We start from the raw sequence: 19,242 nt of genomic DNA, 5'->3' as shown, positions 1-19,242 counted from the left end.
TCTTTTGATACTTCTCAAGATGGGCATTATGTTGATTGCTACCATTCAGGGCTTTTCAAAGACCACTAAATCACTTTTAAGCCTCCATAAACAACCGGCTTGTCCACCTTAATTGTGTACATTCTGCCATTTTGCTGCACTATGCTTCTTATTCCAAAACATTTTTTTAAATTAAGCCATACCCTGAATTGTTCTACAAGTAAAAAAACACATGAAAGCTCATGGGCATGAAAGTGTATTTACTGTATCACTGTAGTAAGTATTATGTTCTGTCCAAAATGTCTTGGACAATTCGGCCACAACAAATCGTGCAGTTTGGCATGGGGTTAGACTAGATGACCTTCACAGTCCCTAGTAACTGAATGATTCTATGATTACACATATCCTTCCCACACACATACACACACTTGACCACGACAGTATTAATTAGTCATTCCATTATCTGGCTCAATGTTTGCACAGGACTTTTAAATTAAAAAGGGAAATTTATAAAAAAGGCCCTGATTCTGAGAAATCTTGTACATCTTCTCTATTGCCATTGAAAACGGTGGCACTGACCTGAGATGTAGTTTTTGTGTGGTAATTAAAAGCATCTTAAATATGTCTTTACTGTTAAATTCTGCAAGGTGAACATTTTGAGAAACTGATTATTTTGGATCACCCAATCTTTTCTTAAATGGATAGCATGCAGGAAGCCTAAGAGCTGCACCTGCTTTACAGAAAATGGAGCAGCCTGCCTCAACAACACAAGTGAAATAAGATGGAATTAAAACATCATACTTGTTGGATCTAGGCAAAGCATTGGATGTCCTGAAATTCCTGGTCTGTGACTACCAGGGCAATTGCAATCTGCTCCATTTTATGCAAAACAAGTGCAGCCATATAAAGATGAGGGAAGCAATACTGTTCTTGTTCATGCTTCTATCAATCATTTTATCTTCTGCATTTGTTTCTCTTTCAACATAGTGTCATAGAACTATTTGAATTATTTAAAGCTGATGTATACTGAGAGGAGGGTGTGTGGTTTTTAAAAAGAATTTTTTTCTTCCTCCTTGAAAGTTATTCTCATTTTCCTTTGAGGAAAAAGTTATTTTCCCTGTTCTGTTTTTAAGATATCTTGGAAAGACTTCCTAGTGCAAGTAGCAAACATGGATCCCTATTGTAGATTTTGCTTGTTTGGTGAAATATCCGTTCAGTCTGATTTCCAGTAATTTGTGTATCTCAGCATTTGCAAGAGCAAATTACTCCCCACAGATTTGGATTTTCATTTTTTAATTTATTCTACTATACAAATGCTGACATAGGTGAATAAAATATATTTTATATATTATTTAGCTGTACTATATTGAACTATTGAACCCATCGATTTTTTTTTCCATCCACTGGATCTTCACTTGAAGTAGGACTAATATATCTCAGCAGGTTTTTTTATTTTTTGTTGGTGAGAGAAGCTTCCAAAATTACATGGATCAGGACAGATACGCAATAAGCAATATTAGGATGTCTAGTAAGGCAAGTAAGGTTTAACAATTAGTCCCCTGATCCTCAAATTATTTTAGGCACCTACTTTCACAATTTAGATTCCACTAATATTTCCAGTACTACTGTTCATTTGCCATTTATCACAAAGGATCCTAATTCCGTTTGGTGCCTAATATCCTGTCAGTTAGCATATGCAAAAACTTCTCCCTACAGCTAATTAGCAGCACAGAGCTGTAGCTCAATCTGAAGTACAAGAGACCCCGAAATGGGATTTGCACTCTGAGCAGGAGGACACCCATATATTGGCAGGGCCTATCCTGTACTGTTGCTCTGAGTTTTCCTAAAACCTGATCCCTCTCTGTCCCCAGCTACCAATGGGGAACAGCACAGCATGCACGCAGAAGACAGCCAGAGACACAGGGAAAAAATATCAAGGGTAATCAGAGGATTTTGGGCACCAGCCAGCACCCCCAACAGTGTTCCCTGTAAGCTGAGTGTTTGGGTGGTTACCCAGAGAGGTTCAAATACCACCCAGCTGAGTAGCAGAATGTCTACAAGTGCCTGCAGCTGGCCACATATGTATGTACCAGTGGTGAACATCTACCCATGCCTTGGTGCACATTACAAAATTTATTCTGCACATGGATGGGGAAAAACTAGAGGGAACATTGGCCTGCACATCCCCAGTTCTGCACTGCAGAGCTTTAGCAACTTGCCCTGATCAGAAGCCTGACCAGTGTAAGTTTATTGCCTGGTCCAGCCGCTCTCCTCAGTAAGGAGAGGACATACACTAGACTTTGTAAACTAAGTTGAGATTTTGCAAGCTAAATACACTGTCAGGTAAAATGTAGAACAGGTTTATTAAGTGTAGAAATATAGATTTAAAGTGATAGACATGAAAGTTCACAGTTACCAAAGAAAATATAAAAAATAAGCACACTGTAAAAATTCAACCTTATTCAATAAGGCAATATTTAGGCAATTTTTTTCACTTTACTAAACAGGTGTCCCCAAGTGTCCTCAGGTGAAGTCTTCTGCCTTTCCAGCATGCTTGTGGGGGAGGAAAAGGGCCAAAGCATGATTCCACTGTCATTTGTTTTATATCTGTAGTTCATGTGCCTGGGAAATATTAATCCAGACATGAACTGATGTGCATTGCTGAGTCACAGGGTTGATCAGTCCCCCTGCTGTGGTCTTGTGCAATGGTCACTGAATTGTAAATCCCTTGTTTACTACTCTGCTGGTGATGGGTTGTTCGGTCCTGATCATTGTAGTATGGGATTTGACTACAGTCTTTGATTACAGTGTTAATTAATGTAAATACAGAGCTGGATGTGTTACAAATATGGTGAGGGTAATGCAGGTAATCTGATTCTCATGGGCCATGGAGGAACTTGTCTGTGAGATTCCAAGGCCAGACAGGACTAGTACAACCATCCAGCCTGACCCTTTCGCTCCTTCCCCCAATCCAGAGAACTCCCTGCAGAAATGGATAGAAGCATGTCTTAAAAAGATATCTAACTTCATTGTAAAACTTCAAGTAATTCTAAGTTCAGTCCCTCTACTTGTAAATTTTTTCAATGTTTAATGACCTTCACAGCTAGGAGATTACATCGTTATTTCAATATTGACTTTATCTAGCTACAACTTTAAGCCATTGGATCTTATTATGCCTTTGTAAGCAAAGCTGAAATGCCTTTCATTATCAGACATCTTTTGCATGAAGTACCTATACGCTCAATTCATTTTATGGTGTCTCCTTCATTAAACTGAATTCCTTATGCAAGCTCACATTATAATGCTTGTTTTCCAGCCTTTTGGTCACTTTTGTGGTTCTCTCCTGTATCTCCCCATTTTATTTCCCCATGAAGTTCAGACATCACAGATGATCACAGTATTTTAGTAATAGTCTTACCATTGTTGTGTATGGGGGAAAATCATTTCCCTACTTCTACTCTTTAGTCCGTTTTTATACATCCCAGGATTGCTTAGCCCTTTTTGGCAAAACTTTCCATTGAGAGCTCGCTTTATCCACATTGACCCCAATTGTGTTTTTAGTTTCCTGAGGTATAACTTGTTTGTTGGCTGTGTGAAGACACGTTGTGTTGGCTTGTGACCATTCAACCAAGAGATTCAGATCACTCTGCAACAGTAACCTGTCCTTCTTATTATTAACATTTCACTATTGTTAGCTATTTTAATAACATTTACTTTGGGCAAAATTAATTCAAGTATTGGGGCAATTTAAAAATGTGATACTTTCAAACCTACATCTATATTGTACAGTTATGCTTTTAATTTCAGTATGTCAGGGGAGTATGTATATTGAGGGTGGATGTTACATCAAAGTGTTCTTATCTGGTTGTGTATAGTATAAGTTTGTACTTGGAAAAGAGTTATATGAGATAGGTGAACTCAGATGCCTTATGGTTCTGATGGAAGACTACAATGCTAGAGATAGGTACTGTATGGTACCACCCCAGAAACTGAAATCCACAGGACAGGGCAGCAGGGCAGCAGTTACCACAGCCCCGTCAATCGCTGGCCTATCAGCTGAGACTACCAGGGAGAGTAATAATTGGAGTAGTGTATTTTGTAATGTGAATACCCAATAAGAACATTACAGAGATCACCATGCTCATTTCACAGAGACTAGAATACATACCCAATGATAAGGAAATATTTTTCTTTTGTGATCAAGGCTAGATTTAAATCAGTTGTCAACAGTTCAAAGTCTCTCTCCATCATGTTACCTATCCAGTGTCCTAAAGCCATGACTACTGAAAATGTTTCAGAATCTGAGGTGAGAAGAAGAAATGAGTTGCTGGAAAGGGGAGAAGAATTCCAACAGCATCCAGATGGTAAGCCTGCAGTTAAGTTAAACTGCAGTTAAACTTCACTACAGTAATTCTTCATCATAGTGTCCCATTATTAAATATTTAATAGTAGGGGTAATAGAAAAATATTCAGCTAAATTTATGGGCTTGCCACCTCTTTGCCTTTGGAATTTATCCACTTACTGTACTCGATTTTTTTGTATTTCTCTCATCACAGTTTCTGAAAAATATAGTTTCAATAACTACATTGCAGAATGTGTCTCTCTTGCTGACAGTTCTGTTGGGAACTTGCTGACATTTGGCACATCCAGATAGGGCCAAATGTTGGGGAAAAAACCCCTCTGCTGAGACATCCCTTCTTCCTCATGGAACAAGGAAAACAGGAATGTCAGCGGAACACTTCTGGTGCAGCAGACTTCTGCTGAGAAACCTCCAGTCTCCCGACAGAAGCCTGCAGTTCAGGCATAGCCTGAGAAACTGAAGTTAGTGAAGAATACTGTAGATCATCCCTTAAGTAGAATGGGAGCATGTTAGGGACTGAAGCAGAGAAAAGCCAAGGAATAGTAATACAGTTCATAAATGATTTCCCTTCTACAAAGGTTGCTCTGTCAGACAGGCTTTTTGTGAAATATTTGCACCATATATGTCCTTATTCTCCACCCTCAGAAAAGAAAGAGACATTTTCAAATCAAAGAAAAGTTAAAAGTAATTAATGACCATATTTAGAACAAGAAATATGTCTTTATCCATGGGACTAATCCGATTTTTCTGATTGGTACTTCTTAGGAAAACCAGCCAATGGAAGTTTTGCTTGAGTAAAGTCTAGTGTAGAACTGAAGGACTAGTTATCTCTGTTCTAGAGGCCTCACTGGTTCAGCAGTGAGAAGCAGCTGGTAAAGAATTTGTTGTAGTTGTTCTTTTTTCATCTGAAATGGTGGATTTTACCCACAGACGTTCACGCATGACCTAATAAATCTGTTACTCTCTAAAGTGCCACAGGAGTGCTTGTTAGTTTGTAGCTCCCTGATCTGCGTATCGGGCCCCATTGTAAGTTAGTTCAGTTTCTTCTGTGCTAGTGACACTTCTGACACCTTTCAACCAGCTGAGTTTCCCTAAACTGGGAGAATTCTTGCCTGTCTGACTCTGTCGAGAAAACAGCCATTTAATCAACACAACGAACAAAGAAAACAACCCTAAGGACTTCAGGATTTTATCATACAGTGTATTTGTACCCATGTGAAATTACAGTACAGTACAGATTGGCTTGGAAAGATTAGGATTTTATCAGCAAATGCCAATTTCATCATACACACAGAGAACCCCTCAAAATATCCAAATTTACACATGACAGACTAAGAAAAAAGCCATTTGACAACTTATTAGAGTTTGAATTAAGGATATTTACTTCGTATATTTCAACATGTGATGTTCACAGTTTGTGTTTTAACAGCTATATAGTTTTAAAGTTTTAACCTGCAGTCCGTTGTCATTAAATGATTGTCAGGAAAAACTGTCCACCCCCAAATTCTCTTAACTGTGAAAATGTGAATTGATAAAAATACAAAGCTTGAAAATAAACCTCACTGTTATCAGTCCAAAAATACTGAATTCTGTCAAGCCTAAATATAATGATTTTGAAAGAATAATAAGGGCAAAGCAGTCCAGCTGACACATGCTATAAATAACTGTGGAACAATGGTTCTAACTGACATTTAGGATAGATTGCATAGTTGACTGTGGCTTCCTTCCACAACCTTTTGTTATGTAAAGAGAATCTATTTTGCAGGTTCTGAATTGTTTTACTGCAATGTTTGGATTGTTTCCGAACTATCTCACTAGATTCAAGTAGTTAGTTCCGCTAAAGACACAGTTCTGTTCGAGACAAGATTAACATCATAAGTGATTTTTGTAGACTGCCTAATCCAATGGGAACACCATCCTTTTTGGGTGCCTGGGCACTACTGAAATATATACAGTAATTAATGAGAATAGTCCATGCATTCTTAAACTACAAGGTAGACCCCACAAGAATCTGTACTTCTGCATTTTAAAACCTAGGTACAATACTCCACCAAAGAAGCAGCAAATGGTTTGCTTTAATTTCATGTGTTACATTCAGGTGAGCCGATGGCCTCACTGAGTGGCTGGTCAAAGTGAGGGAGAATGGCTCTGTGCTTCTGGCAGGGCAAGGTCTCAAGCAGAAGGGGCGGAGCCAGAGAAGCCACCTCTCAGCACCACTTGGCCTGTGTTGCCCCCTGCTCCCCAGCGCTATCCAAGGCACACTGCCTGGAGCTCTGGAGCATGCCACACCGGGCTCTGACAGCAATTTAAAGGGACAGGAGCTCTTGCCACTGCCCGAGTAGCAGCAGCAATGGCCAAGAGTCCTGGATCCTCTTGAATAACTGGGCCCCAAGGCAACTGCCCCCTTTGTCTCCTCTGCATTGCGGGCCTGGCTAAATTTAATGGGGAACATGTGGTATCTCTACTCATTTATCACAATCCTTCATGTTTCTTGCAATGACTATATTCTACTAACAAGAGAATCACCATGTGAAATTATGGAGCAAATTTTGATTTCACTGACATCAGTGTAAATCTTGCATAACTTTCAGTCTATGGTATTATTGTGGATTTACAGTGGTGCAAATTAGATCAAAATCCAGACAATTTTTGGTCATAGATATGCAAAGTCTTTCCATTTAAATGTCTCTTGCCCTTATAGCCAGGCTATTAAAATAGCTGCATAGAGAACTGTAAAAATGGAACATGCAGATTACTTTTGATGTCTGGTCTTGAATCCCATCAAGACACTTAGCGGTGCTGAGGTTCAGACTCTCCCCTCCCACCCCACATGACTAGAGTGTCAGCACCACTGTGGAGGGATGTGTGCGGAGGCCCAAATTTTGCAGGCTGGATCAAGGCAAGCTACAGACCAGATCTGGCACTGAGGCATAGGTGTCCCACCCTTACTATAAAGGAGTATAGGTTAAAATTACTCTACACTTGTCTATTTTAGAACTTAGCACTGAACGGTCAGAAAGTTTTGAAAAAAGAAAGCAACATTCTTTTTATCTCTGTAGTCCAAGCAGAAACTTCAAAGAGACAATAGGAAGAAAGTACAGCACTTAGATTTTTCTTTTCTTAGATCTAGACTTCAGTGTTGCTTAGAGAAATAGTTGTATTGTTTATTCCAAAAGAGATGTGATACAAGAGCATAAATAACAATTCAAAAAACCATAAATTCAGAACAGATATTGGGGGTGCTAGGTTTTTTTTCCCCCTTTCATACGGTCTGTATCAAATATTCTATCATGTCAGATTGCATAGACAAACAAAGATAATTAGACAGGTTCATGGTGAAAAAGGAAAAGCCTGATTAGAGATGAACCCTGCATAGAATGTGGAATGGCTTTCGAATTTTTACCAAAATATAGTTTGTTCTAATGGATAGCCTGCCTTTAAATCTTCCTCAGAAATGGAGCTTTGTGTTAATGGGATGAGGTGAAGTGTTTTAGTGTAGGTTTTTAAAAACCGTGGAAGTAAAACATTGTAAGAATCTTAGACAGTGGAACCACAGCCACTGGGACTCAGGGCAAGGTCGGGTGGGCAGCTCCATGCCCCCTGAAGGGGCAGGGCCAAGAGTTAAAGGAGCAAAGCCTAGAACAGTGAACCTGTAGCACCACTTAAATTGTGGTGCTGGCCCCACCACTCTTTTCCTCAGAGCTGTGTAGAATGGTGTAGCAATATTGCAGCTGCATTTCATAGGGCCTGGGGCAATTAACCCATTTGCTTCAAACACTGTCAGCAGGCCTGATCCTGAAGTAAAAATTTCACAAGTAGCAATGAGTGTATGCCACATTGGCAGGCTTTTGACTGCATTTGTGTTTTTTTCCATCCTATGAATTAACGTTACAGTGCTTCTCTGTGATTCGTTCCATGTACAATAGACAAGTTCTGAATGTTGAAGAGCAATGAGAATGTTTACAAACAAACATGCGTCCAAATTGGAAAATGACTTTTGGTAGAAAGAATCATTTTGTTTCTCCTGTACAAACAGAGCCCATATTCTGTATAGCTTATTATATTTAAAATACTAAAATGTAATTAATCAAAGAGATTTACAAAAACCTTTGTGTGGTAATTTTGTTTCATTATTGCAATATAATTTCAATATTTTGCAAAAAGACTAGGTTTTTGTACTTGCTAAAGTTACAGGCTAGATTTTTCAATAGTCAGGTGCCTGTGGGGACTTGGATTTTCAGAACAACTTCTAGTCAGGCTTAAATGACCTGACAGGTACCAGTAGGTAGTTTCAGGACTTGGTTAAGAAGCCAGCTGCTCAGTTAAGATTTTCAAAAGCCAGAATCTCAACCAAGTCAGCAGGTGCAGTTTTTTCCATTCAGTAGTCCAGCCACTCCTTTGTTCTACAAACCAGGGATCATCAGCTCATTCTGATTTTAAAAACCAAGCATGCAGGAGAGTATGAGCAAGAGTGATAGAGCAAGACAGCAACCAAACAAGCATGCAGCAGCTGCTGAGAGGGAAGGGCTGGGATAGAGGAGGTAGGAGTCTATCATGTAGAACGGGGACATAAGAGAGATGATATATCTTGAGGAAAATGAGGAAACACATCTGACCACACTATGATGATATAGCCTGAGAAGAAGGAGGAGGAGAGCCAAGCTTGTGCTGGCATCAAAGATACCAATAGCATCCATGTAACCCTCTGAGCCTGGGAAAATATTATTTCACTGAAATGCAGGCTCACCCACAAACCATTACACATTTGTTCTTAGTGAGGATGACCCAATGAGGTTAACACACTCAAGTTTTATCAAGGTCACCATAGCCTTGGGCACATTAGCCACTGGGTCCTCACAGAGGGCACCATTGGCATTAACTCAGCTTCCCAGAAGCTCAATGCCATGATGAAGCTAGTGACTAAGAACATAAGAATGTTCATACTGGGTCAGACCAAAGATCCATCTAGCCCAGTATTCTGTCTTCCAACAGTGGCCAATGCCAGGTGCCTAGGGGGAATGAACAGAACTGTTAACCATTGAGAAATCTCTGTCCTGTCATCCACTTCCAGCTTCTGACAGACACTAGGGACACCATTCCTACCAATCCTAGCTAATAAATAATGATGGACTAAGACTCCATGAATTTATCTGGTTCTTTTCTGAACCCTGATAAAAGTCCTGTTCTTCACAACATTCTCTGGCAAGGAGTTCCACGTGTTGACTGTGTGCAGTGTGAAGAAAACCATCTTTTTGTTTGTTTTACACCTGCTACCTATTAATTTCATTTGGTGATTCCTAGTTATTATGACTGAAATGGTGGAGATGAGTTTGCTCATTGTCCTGAACAGATGGCTCTTTCTGCATACTGGCAGTGGCACAAGCAGAACAATCAGATTGTTCACTATCTCCTGCAAGATGTAGGACACAGTGCTGTTCCAGGGCATCCTTTACATGAGTAGGGGTTCAAGGAGTTAACAGGAGAGCCAAAGGAAGGATCAAGGTTAGGCAACACTGGTGTTTGATGTGAAAATATTTTCTATTTCTTTCTCAGGGATATACCAAATATAAGGGTTCTGGGTCTCCAGTCAACTGGAAGGCTTGGTGAAGAGGAAGGGGAAAATCACTTCACCTGTCCATATGTCTATTTGCTCTAGAACTGTGTGTAACAGAGGGAAGGAGGGAGTAGAAATGAGTTACCAGTTATTTATGAATTGCCTACAGAGAAAGCAAGAAAGACCTATTTTATTTTTTCAACTTATAGAGTGCACCTATTGCCATGTAGTTCAAGGCACAAATAAAAGGCATTTTTAAATATGCAGTAATAAATCCTAGTCAATAAACTCAGCATACTTGTAAGGGAACTCTGTGGGGTTTCAGCTGTATCAAACAGATTATAACATACAAATACAATTAATGACCTTTATTAGCAAAATAGCTAATTAGTAAGTGTTAAGATAAAGCCAGCTATACAATAATTTCCCAGAGTATTAGTACAATTCATTTTACTCAGTTGTATTAGCACCTCGGCACCTAGTCATTCAAGGGCTCCCAAACATTTGACTCCTGGTGCCAAAGACTTAGTATGGTAATATGTAAAAGACTGTTTCCTCAGAAATTCTTCATTGGGAACATACCAGAGTACAGACAAAATGGTACTTGTTCAAGTTTCTAAAAGTTAGCTACTATTTTATCTATACTGTAAGAAATCTTTCAACATTGTTGGCAACTGAAGTTGGGGGATAAGATGCAGTCTTGCTCTTCCTATGCAATTTCGGATACATAGTCGGCAGAGTTGGCATAGAGAGCACGGAGTAGCTACAAACAGATAAGAAATTTAATTAATTAAATGTTCAGTATCCTTAAGAGTTTACCACATGGGTTTATTGTGGAGTGCCCAATAAACATTCATTTTTAAAAGTTCTATTTATCAGTCTCATTGACCTTACATAGTATAGTCTCTCATAGTTAAATAACTGAATAAAAATTAAGCTACTCAAACTTTACTAATGACTAAAGAAACAGAAAAAACAAGGGAAGTTGTATTTATCTAAATATCCAGAAAAACACATTAATTGGCTCACAATGTTGGGTTTATATAGCTAATAATTTTAATTTAAAAAACTGTGTTAGTAAAAGGTCCTTTGCTGACAAATCCAGAGACTGAAGTTCTTTTAATTTCTAGTAGAGGTATAATAGACGCTACACCATGAATATATTTCAGCCCTTCCCCATAGGGAACACATTTAGAAGTTAAATGGAAATTCACCTTTCATGCCCATTCAGTTTTGGCCTCTGTACTGAGACTTCCAAAAATGCTGCTGGCTGCAATTTTATTTATTTATTTATTAAGGACATTTGGCCACTAAGAACTAGACCAACAGCGTTCAGTGCTGGAGTTGAATCAATGCTAGGGACACAAAAAGCTCCCGCAGTGGTCACCATTAAGAATGTATCAGTTTTCCCCTATAAAGCTGGCTACTCCTTTAGGGAGTTGAGTTATAAAGAGCAGTTCAGGGGGTTAATTTGATCACAACCTGTAAGTGCCAACATGGGGAACAAATCGTTGGCATGAACTTTTCAGTCCAGGAGAAAAAAAGGAGTTGGAGCTAAAAAAAATCCTGATGGGAAGGCGGCCTTTTTCTTCTTCCTTTTCCTTCCTTTCAGTGAAGGTAATTAACCAGTGGAACAGTTTACCAAGGGTCATGAAGGACTCTGCATCACTACTAATTTTAAATTAGATTTTTAAAATAAAAAATATCGTCTACTTCAAAAGAATTATTTTGGGGGAGTTCTATTGCCTATCAGACTATATAATGAGTGGTCTCTTCTGGGCTTGGAATCTATGAAACTATTACCGAGCACAGTGAGAACAACCCTCTGTGCAAATGTAGGAAATCTATGCGGTCCTCCCCCAGGCTATGCAGGGAGGAAAGTTGAGGATACTTGGACCCTCTTTTCTAATTTTCCATCTATAAAGGTCAGCCAGAATCTGGTTCTGAGACATTAATATTAGGACATGTCACAGTTAGAGGTTCAGGTTAGATTATCACTGACTTCTTTCCTTGATTTTTATGAAAGCAGACCTTTAACATTGATTTAATGTAGTATTTCTGCTGGTGGTAATAATAGCATTGTTTTTCTTCTCATTCGCTAAACAATTAAATGCAACTGTTAAATTTTTAACCCCTACACTGCAAGAGACCTGTATAATGCATGTTTAAAAAAAAAAAGGCTGTTTTTTCCCTAAAAGGATACAGAGCATTAATTTTTCTTTCAATCTCTTGGAAAAATTACATTTAAAATAATTGAAGTAGTAGATACTCTACATACTCTTTAGTAGATTATATTTAAAGCAGTTAATGAAAATGGATAACCAATAGCAGAATTTGATTAAATATTGTTCTGTTTATGATACAAATCAATAAATACTATGGCAATAAATAATATGTTTGCAAGAGAGGAAGCCCAAAGCTTGATAACAAAAATGCGAGCAAAACTGAACGCTTGAGTGTGCTTGAACTTGTTTCTGCCATCTGATTCCACACAAATGTCTAGAAAAATTAACTATTTGTAAGTGCAATCATATGAACTGCATATACAAATTTAGGCATGGAATCATCCTCAGGCCTCCTACTTTGTAAATATGTTCTAAATATTAAATCTGGTCACACCTCCTTCCATTTCCATGCACTATTTTTGAAAAATGAAATGAAAACAAAATTTGATTTTTTTCTTTAACTAAGCTACACATGAGCCACAAATTGTAGCTGCTGTTGGTTTGTATGTAGGAGGCCTCATCTTCCGAAGACATAAATTAAGTCATGCTTTATCAGCTTATATCACCATAGAAAAAGTGTCCTTCTTGAAAAATATTTCAATATTTTATATAGCTGGAGGCAGAATTTTAATTACTTGGAAAAAATTAGTTTTTATAAACTCATTTAACAGGAAGTTTTTCTCCTGATTCAAGTTTGTCCAAGAGCAAAATGTGTACAGAATTATGAATAAAAGTATACCTGTCCAACTTACCTTCATGCAGAAGCAACATTGTCTCCACCAAACTGCTTGAGACAGCTAAATCTACAGGCCGTTCAAAATCTGTGTTCTTGGCATTAATGTCTGCCCCAAATTCAAGAAGTAAACTTACAATCTCTGTACTGGGTTGCTGAGCTGCTGCATGTAGTGGAGTATCCAGATACTTTCCTTTCTGCACATTAGCTCCTACATAAATACATTGGATAGAGAGAAACAAATAGATTAACTAATCTGGTCAGTGCTGACAGTTAATGCTTTAAAATCTGGGACAAGATTTTTTTAAAAATGACTGTTTAAAGTTACATTCCTAAGTTTATAAATAGATAGCTACATACATTTTCAGAACTCTAAGGGTTCTAAGCACTCACTGGTCAAGGTGAGCTGGGTGCTCAGTGCTCTTAAAAGTGAAGTTGTTTACTCATGTATTGAAACTTGGATATAGGGGGCCTATCTTTAGGCACTTACTTTTGAAAGTCCGTAGCCTGATCATTGATGATTTCAACAATGAATTCGCCAATGGCTCATATCTTTAGTGGTTACACTCTATACGTATACTGATATTGTTTTAAAAATATATTGCACAGTACTTTAACGTACACATTGTGTAAACTCACAAAACTTCTGAAAATTATCTAGCCTCGTCAGTGACCCTTGCCTAGTCTGGGGTTCCCCATCAATTTATCTTTTGCCATCCATCAAATTGTGGGGGGTCTCATCATGTAATATGTATAATTCAGTCAAACTAGGTCATTTAATTTCAGAGATTACTAACAATCTTGTTAATAATTCAACAAATTGTTTCTCAATAATTATAAAACTAAATTTCACAGCTGGTTAGGAAGGTGGGCTGTGAATGAAAATGTACATTAATTACCACACTATGCTAAAAACAGTGGTGTGGTACTAACTGATATTTAGTGCCTCTTTTGTTTAAATACGTCCTTTCAAACTTTATTTTAATTGTTTCATGTAAAATATAACCACAAAATGAAGCATATACAAATATGTGCATGAGATGGAAATCAAACATAAATAGTAAAATTCAATATTCATTATTTGCAAAACATAGAAAAACAAAACAAAACCCTGAACCTGTAGACATATAAATAAATGAGAACATAAGTTGCGTGTGTCAGGGTATAATATGTTTTAAATTGCAAAAGAATGCCATAGTTTCATGTGTACTTCTGCTCAGTCACTGCGCTTTGGATAGAGAACGGGTCTTTTTAGGGATCAAAAGAGAGACAAACAAAGCGCTGTGAAACTGCTAAAAGAGAAATGGCAGCCTCATTTTAATGGAGTCATCAGTGCTGGCTTTGAGTTGTTAGGGCTGAGAGCCAGAGCCAGAGCCAAAGCCTGAACTAAGTCAAACTGGAGCCAAAGCCCAAGGGCTAGGTTACAGGTCTTGTGCTGGGGTGAAGCCCTTGAACTTTGACCTTGGTCCCCACCCCACCTTGGTGGGGCTCAGGCTTTGGTCTCCTGCTTCTGGGTCATGCAGTATTTTTTTTGTCAGAAGGAGATTTCAGTTCAATAAAGTCTGTGAGCCCCTGGTCTGACCCACGCTTATAAAACTCCAGTGATGGGGATTACTTTTCTCCAAGCTACTTGGGGAATTATTTAACTTTCATTTTGACTATAGGGTGATGCTCAGAATGCTTGAGACCAGACCACTTAGAGTAGATGTTTCCTTTCTCCCACCCTACATACTGTAAATCAACAATCAGAAGGTTTACCCTAATAAAAAATGTGTGATCATTAAGTTAAAATTAGAGTCCTGCAACAAGTAGCCCAGATTTGTGTAGCTGAGAACATCTTCTTGTAAAATCGGACAGTATAAAAATATATTACCATTCTAGGTAAACAAACTTGTACCTGCATAAAGGAGTTTTCGAATGCAATGGATCTGCTGTGAAACACAAGCTACATATAGAGGTGTTCCCAGATGCGGAATGTCTTGATCAACATCTATGCCCCAAGAGATCAGCACTTCCAGACATTCACTGTGACCTGTCAACAGAGTCTGACATAGTTTGCTTGCCTCTTCAATTAGATGTTCCATTTACAAAACCTGATCCACTACTTAACACTAGGTAATGTAATTTGTCAACTGTTCTATGTATGCTCAGAAGCTAGGGTTCTTCTTTTTTTTTTTTTTACCTCTGCTGGCTGCTTCGTGAGTCGGTGAAGGGAGACATGACTCCCACTGAGCTTTGGCACCATACTCCAACAAAAGCTCTGCACAAGATGCACTACCTCTTGAACATGCATTAAACAATGCGGTCACTCCATCAATTGTTGTAGCATTTACCTGGAATAGGAAGATATATCAAAATGTATAGCTGAAATATGTGTGTGTCAACAAATACTGCTTTATTGTAGTCAACTTCTGTACAGTTCTTATCTTCCCACCCAAACCCTAATTATCTGTTGAAATAAATGCACCATTATGCATGCTAAATTGTATCTAAGAAAACATAATTGACCATAATACGCAATCAAAATAAATGGCCTGACTTTTAAAAGTGCTGAATACTCAGCCATTCTCATTGACTTCAAAGTTCTAAAGTTTTTTCTTCATTATGGAAAATTCCATTAGGATTCCCTTCTCTCTATCTTCATATAATTAATTCTTGGTGTTCCAGAAGCTCCAAAATTAGCCTATAACTATGAGGAACTAGTGTTCTACTCCCCTCACCAAAAATCAATTTAAAATAATTAAATTGACAAGTTGTTTTTAAAAATGTTTAAGTACTGCATCTCATTTTAAAGTGTTCCTCATGGGCTAGTCCCCATTTTAAGGAGAGGGAATTTTGATGGAAGCTCTGTGTGCATGCGTGCGTGTATGTGTGTGTAAAACGATAGCACAGTACTATCGAGAAATGCAGAAGCATAACTAAATACTGTAATTGCATAGACTTTTATTTGTAAATCTTGTGTTCCCTCTTCTCCATTCCCCTCACTATTTGTTGCTATTCCTTGCAGTGTCTTGTCTCATATTTAGAATATAAACTGTCTGGCAATGGAAACATTTTGCTCAGCTTTGTGGAAAACATGTATGGGGGCCATAAAACAATACATCTGTGGGTTTTGTACAAATAATAAATATACATTCAATGTATAATGCTTACGTTGGCCATAGTTCCACAAGTTTTTGTCCACGTTTACTCTTGCTTTCTCCCGTTTTTCTCATTCTATTTTCTGTTCCCTCTTATGCCCATCTTCTACGTGATGTCACATCCTACCTGTCGCATCATTTTACATGATCTTTTCTCTTTTCCCTGCACATCTTCCATCTTTTCTCTCCTTCACTATGCAACTATCCCATCAGTCTCTTTTGCTGTCTATCAATACAGTAGACCTTGACTTACACAATTTCGACTTGCACATTTCTTACAATAACATGAGTCAAAATCAACCAGCAAGTGGTGGGGAGCTGGGAATCAGGCAGCAGCTGGGCTCTTGCATGCTGGGCTCCCAGCAGCTGTACCTGGCCTCCCCTCTGCTTGCGGGTGCCGGAAAACTGATCAGCACTGCTGCACCTGGCTCTGGGCTCCCTGCTGCTCATGTGGAACTTGAGTTATGCGAAATATGACTTACACATGGTTGCCCAGGAATGCGATTTACATGAGAGTCGAGGGTCTACTGTAAAGACTTTAAAATAATCAGCTATTTAAAAAAAATGGTAAATCTCACTCTTGTTAAGAAAGGAAACCAGCATACTGTGGAGCAGAAAGGATATGGAGAGCTTTGAATGAGAAATCAAGAAATAGATTCCTTCTAATCAGACAAAGTCAGTGCATTACTTTCTGTATGAAAAAATACTTACATTGGCCCCTGCTTCCAGAAGGATTCTAGCACACCCTACGTGGTCTCCCAGGCAGGCTTCATGCAGTGGCGTGACTTGGTCAATTGTCAGAGTATCTACATTGTAACCCTAAACAAGATAGGAACTAGACAGAAATCTAACAGAAAAAGCTATTCAAAACTACTAAGTTTTCTACATTGTTGTATGTAAGCACCAAAGGTAATTAGAGCCGAGCGAATAAAGAATTTGTTGGTTTGCTGGTGGTTAAAATATAAAAAATGCCAAATGCCAAATAGCAGGTTGGCTGGGACAGTAAAATGCCTGATTCTACTTTATCCCTGTGCTTTTACAAATTAATATTCAGTGTATATTTATTGCTGCTGCATACTGAGCTAATAATTTCAATGATTTTTTCTTAAGAAGTCCAAAGTCCTTTTCCTGAGCAGTAGACAGGAAGATTGCTTTGTTTAGTATTCACTAACCTTTTCTCCCAAAGTAATGGCTATATATTCTGCGGATATAAGTTGGCATAGCTATATTGAAACCAGTGGATCAACATCAGTTTATATCAGCTGAAGAGGGAGGGCGGTATAACTATGCTGATTTACAGGAGCTGAGGATAAGGGTTATGTGGCTGTAGGCACAGCACTGAGTAAGGCCTGTTGTAGAAAGCGTACCACCCAAGAAGTAATCCCAAGAGGCACTGTGCTTCTAAGGCACCCGTCTTCCTTAATTTTCCAAAACAAGTGCTTTACTGCCTTTTTTTTTTTAATAAATAGCATCATTCCAGGCTTAAGGAGCAACAAAATTTGCAAGGAAGCAGTTTTTACATGTTTAATCTACCAAGGCTTCACAACAAATACATTTTAGAAAATACTTTTAAAACCAGTGGGAAAATATCTTCAGTGGTCTTTAAATTTTACTGCATCAGAAGCTCCCAAATGAAAATACTTTTACATTATTCACATGGAGAGTGTAACAGAATAATCAGACTAAATTTTCCTTTTTCTGGGTTGTCGTAAATTAAATGTAAAAAGAAAATATTTTAAGAGCCACACGGGCATTTACCTGTGATAGTAAAGTTTTTAGAGAAAGGAGACGTCCCTGGCTGGCTGCTTCATGCAGTGGTGAACGATCTGCCCAAGAACCTACAGAAAAACAATATTTATTGAGAATAAATTACAGCAATTAGACTGTTCTTAGAATGCGCAGAACAAAAGTAGAAGTGGTTATGGAAAAATGAACTCAAAGGGTCTGTGAAACGATTACGTGTTTTAAATACATGTATTCTTTGCTAGGTACTTAGAGCAGACAGGCTACATTGCTAATATTAAACATCTACTCTTAATAATTCTGCAGTATGAGAAGAGAATGAGGTTTTATGTGGTATCTTCGATTAATGCATTTTAACATCATTAATATTCATGGTATTTCTTTACCATAATCTTTTATATTTTCTATAAAAACTGTATACTACTTCATGTTGTAGGAGTCATTTAAATCTACTAGCTTCAGGAGGACATACAGACATACTGGATTCAACATCTGAAGCAATAATGTGAATCACACATAGGATTCCCAGGTGTTCAGTTTTCAACTGGTATTCCTGATTGAAAAGGGATGCTGGTGGCTCTGGTGAGCACTGCTAACTGGGCCTTTAAAAGTCCCGTCAGTGCCTCAGCAGGGCTAAGAAATGCTGAATGCCTCTACTGGCTCTGCGCTGCTTCCAGAAGCAATCAGCATTTCCCTCCGGCTCCTTGGCAACCAAACATCCTTGCCTCTGCCTCTTTCCCAAAACTCTATTCTGCCCCATCCCTTTTGCAAGCCCCACCCTATCCCCCCATCCCCACCCCCATCCGCCATGGTTTGCTCTCCTCCACCCTTTCTCACTTGCTCATTTTCACTTGGCTAGAACAGGGAGTTGGGATTCAGAAGAGGGAAGGGCTCTGACTGAGAGTACCAGTTCTGGGCTGGGGCCAGGGATGAGAGGTTTGGGGTGCAGTTGAGACATGGGGTTCAGAGTCCTGGCTTCAGGAGGGAATATGGGTGCAGGGTGGGGATTACAGGTGCCATCTTTACCTTAGGCATCTTTCAATTGGTAGCATCATCCCCCACCTCCAACACTGCCTCTGTAGCTCTCATTGGCTGGGAGCTACAGTCATTGGGAGGTGCAAGTATTACGCATCACTCAGAGCTGCTGTGCTGAACCTCTCACTAAGGCCAAGATGTGCTGGCTGCTTCCAGGAGCAGCACGACAAAGTTAGCAACCTTAACCACATGCATCTTCAAATACATTCCTGGGGGGTGCTCCTGGGATGGCCTCTGCCACGCTGTTTGTGTTGTGCTCCCAGGTGGGCGCTCCACTCCCAGGCTGGCCCCTGCTGCGCTGCACATGTTCTTGGGTAGCTTCCACCACGCTGCTTGCTCCAGGATTGGGCCAGCTGCTAGTTGTGGAGCTGGGGCCGAGCACTGGGCTCGGGGTTATTGTGAGGGCTGCTGTCTTCATGGGGCCACTGAAACTTGCCCAGGGCCACCAATTGGCTAGGACCAGCCCTGAACG

General features: G+C 39.1%; 1 protein-coding gene across 2 annotated transcripts in view; it reads right to left on the bottom strand.

Moving 5' to 3' along the window:
• Positions 1 to 5,525: 5,525 nt before the first annotated feature.
• Positions 5,526 to 19,242, bottom strand: part of ASB5 (ankyrin repeat and SOCS box containing 5) — a 43,718-nt gene continuing 30,001 nt past the window's right edge. Inside the window, exons 2-7 of one of the 2 annotated variants that reach the window (XM_074992991.1) lie at positions 17,751 to 17,830; positions 16,704 to 16,811; positions 15,035 to 15,185; positions 14,750 to 14,884; positions 12,872 to 13,063; positions 5,526 to 10,657 (exon numbers count right to left, since the gene is read on the bottom strand). In XM_074992991.1, the coding sequence (XP_074849092.1) occupies positions 10,530 to 10,657; positions 12,872 to 13,063; positions 14,750 to 14,884; positions 15,035 to 15,185; positions 16,704 to 16,811; positions 17,751 to 17,830 (794 nt within the window). In that variant the 3' untranslated portion in view covers positions 5,526 to 10,529. The remainder of the gene's footprint in view (positions 10,658 to 12,871; positions 13,064 to 14,749; positions 14,885 to 15,034; positions 15,186 to 16,703; positions 16,812 to 17,750; positions 17,831 to 19,242) is intronic. The other variant, XM_074992992.1, reaches the window with a different exon arrangement.

Source organism: Carettochelys insculpta, chromosome 4, assembly GCF_033958435.1.
Source record: "Carettochelys insculpta isolate YL-2023 chromosome 4, ASM3395843v1, whole genome shotgun sequence".
Taxonomy (NCBI): Eukaryota; Metazoa; Chordata; order Testudines; family Carettochelyidae; genus Carettochelys; species Carettochelys insculpta.
This window is presented reverse-complemented; position numbering and strand designations above follow the sequence as displayed.